The sequence below is a fragment of the Aplysia californica genome, unplaced genomic scaffold (assembly GCF_000002075.1).
Source record: "Aplysia californica isolate F4 #8 unplaced genomic scaffold, AplCal3.0 scaffold00012, whole genome shotgun sequence".
Lineage (NCBI taxonomy): Eukaryota > Metazoa > Mollusca > Gastropoda > Aplysiida > Aplysiidae > Aplysia > Aplysia californica.
This window is the reverse complement of record NW_004797282.1, coordinates 924,896-927,487: the sequence shown is the minus strand read 5'-3', so window position 1 is coordinate 927,487 and position 2,592 is coordinate 924,896. Positions and strand designations below refer to the sequence as shown.

The following is a 2,592-nucleotide window of genomic DNA, read 5'->3' as shown; positions in this document are numbered from 1 at the left end:
GTGTGTGTATATCTGTGTATTTGTGTACGTGATGAAACAACAAACCAATGTGCCTGGATTTGGACAATAAAGATGTATCTTATCTTATCTTACCTTATCTTATGATGCGATTTGAAAATCGTATCAAATTTTGTTGTTGATATTTTGTGAATAATTTTGATATACTTTTCAAGAGAGCCATGATTCCAAGGACGTAACAGTAGATCAAAATAGTCAGAAGAAAAAATATACATCTGCTGTGCTACCATTGTTGGGTTGTTCCCAGAGAAAAACCATTGGAATCTAACGAGCACAGTACCAGGGAACAACCTTGAAGAGGAAACTTCTGTTAGTTTGAATCACATTAAAATTGTTTGCGGTTCTAATTGGGGTTGTTGTGAAACAGCTGAAAAGCCTTTAAGTCATTATTCTATAAAAGTTGCTGTACTTGTTAAATATCTGTGTACTAATGCAAAATTTGAGTTGTTTTATATTTCACCTCGTGTATTCTCTTTGTTTTGGTGCAAATGGATATTATCATAATTGTAGTTTAGAAATAAACTAAAACAGACATTTTCTGAGACATCTACACTTTTACATCTTGATAGTCTCACCCAATTCAAAAGTGCTTTCAGTGTACCACTTTGAACTAGATTTTTTAATTATATGACAGAATTTTAGAGAGGAAAAAAGTTATGGAGCCTAAGTTAACTAAGATTTAGGTCGTGCAAGACCTGAAAAACGCAAAGCGAAAAGGACTTAGATCAGAGCTCTAGCATAACCATAACAAACTAGATTTATGCAAACTAGTAGAGGGCAGGACTGTAATCCGTTTGGAAGTTGGAACTTTTGAGTATCAAAGACTGCTCATTTGTGCGTGGACAGCATGACGTGAGATGGGTACAGAAACTAATGCCAATTAAAAACACAATTCTGTGATTGTGGTGAAACTCAGTGGTACGTTTTTATTTACCATGTAAATTGTAACAGAAGGCTACTTACTCGGTCCCAAGGCGTAGAAAGCAATGATCATGAGAGAGACGACAACGTTGACATATTTGAGGGCGTCCACCTCGTCCTGAGAACAAATAAAAAGGTGTAAAAATATATATCCTTTTAAGTGTTGTTGGTTGGTAGCAATTAATAATCAATATATTTCTACTATTGCCCCCACCCCCTCCTGGACCCCGTCGCATGCCTTTAAGTACTATAATAAATTAAAAAAACATTTAGACAGACAAATAAAGCAACTTAGTCTCTGTTTTCTTTCTTACAAGTTTCAACTGTGTCTCACCACTTCTACCCTTTTCCAAAGAGCCCGCATAACGATTTGATATTCTTAATATTCTTATTATTTTATTGCCTTGTAACCCCCCCCCCTTCCTCTTTACCGCTCTTTTTACAACTAAACGTAAACAATAGGTGGTTGGGGAACGTAAACAGATATGATTTCTGACCTTGAAGACCATAGTGAGCGCCAGCACAGCGGAGCAGACTCCCATGCCAAAGGTTCCCATCTGGAAGAGCGTCTTGCGGCCAAAGTGAGGCATCAGGAAGGAGGCGATGATGTTCCCCAGGAAGAACACAGCGCCTGTACCAGAGGTAGCGTACCTGGAGAAACATACGATTCTTTGAAAGGGAAAAGTACCAAGCGTTTCAAAGGCATAGGTCTAGAGCTTTTTAGTTTTCTTATTTTTAGGAGTATTCTTGTTTTTGTCATCCCTTCTGGTATATATTTGTGGGTACTGCTGCTGTTTGGGTTTTCTTCAGGTTTACTTCTCTGTGTATCTGTTTATTTTTATGAAGATGATTTTCTTGCTGTAGCTTCAAAGAAAACATAACATGATAACAACATTTTTTAATAATCGAAAAAAAAACAACCTCATTGCTTGTTTAGAGGACGTGCAATAAGCTAATGAGAAGATCTATTAAGATTGTGGTAGAAAAAGCGAACAAGTAGGTTAGTGGGCAGATTACCTTGCAGCTTTCCCCTCCACGCCGGCATCCTCAAACAGTTCATTGGAGAAAAACATGATCTGTGGGGAGCAACAGAAGGAAGTGTAATCGCAATTCCAGCTTCACAGCATGAAGCTCATGTTGTCATTAATAATTTATTATGTATATCAACACATCGGAGACAAGATTTAGTGTATTACCCTAACATGAATAGGTTAATGTCTTTTTACTCTAAAGATCGATCCATTGTAAAGTTTTCTTACGTACTAATCAACCCAGTGTAGATCATTAAGGAGGTACTGTACTTCTTCGACCCTGATTTCAAGGCCAATCCGGGCTAAGACTGAGGGCGACGGCATCCCAGAAGAACAAAAAAAAAACCCAACAAAAAAACAACCCGTCCACACCTGTCTTCTTTCGAATGCTGCGGTGAAGAACACGCTACCACACCCTAGAGATACCATAAGGTACCAATTTCGTCAACACATTAAACTGGGTTTCTTGTTAAAGTGGAATGTTTTTATCTTGTGTGAATGTAGTATTGCGCTCAGTGGGCAGGTCATCGATATAAAACGCCCGGAGCTTATATTATGTTTATATGGGATAGAACGCTAATCAAATGCAATCTGCTATTATTATTGTTATTATTATTATTAT

General features: G+C 37.6%; 1 protein-coding gene across 1 annotated transcript; it reads right to left on the bottom strand.

Moving 5' to 3' along the window:
* Positions 1 to 958: 958 nt before the first annotated feature.
* Positions 959 to 2,015, bottom strand: LOC101846395 (solute carrier family 2, facilitated glucose transporter member 3; the record flags this gene model as incomplete). Its single annotated transcript, XM_005090053.2, is given in 3 exon segments — positions 959 to 1,057; positions 1,437 to 1,590; positions 1,957 to 2,015. Coding segments are annotated over 3 exon segments (297 nt in total), but the record flags the coding sequence as incomplete, so codon positions are not given.
* Between the last annotated feature and the right edge of the window lie 577 nt (positions 2,016 to 2,592).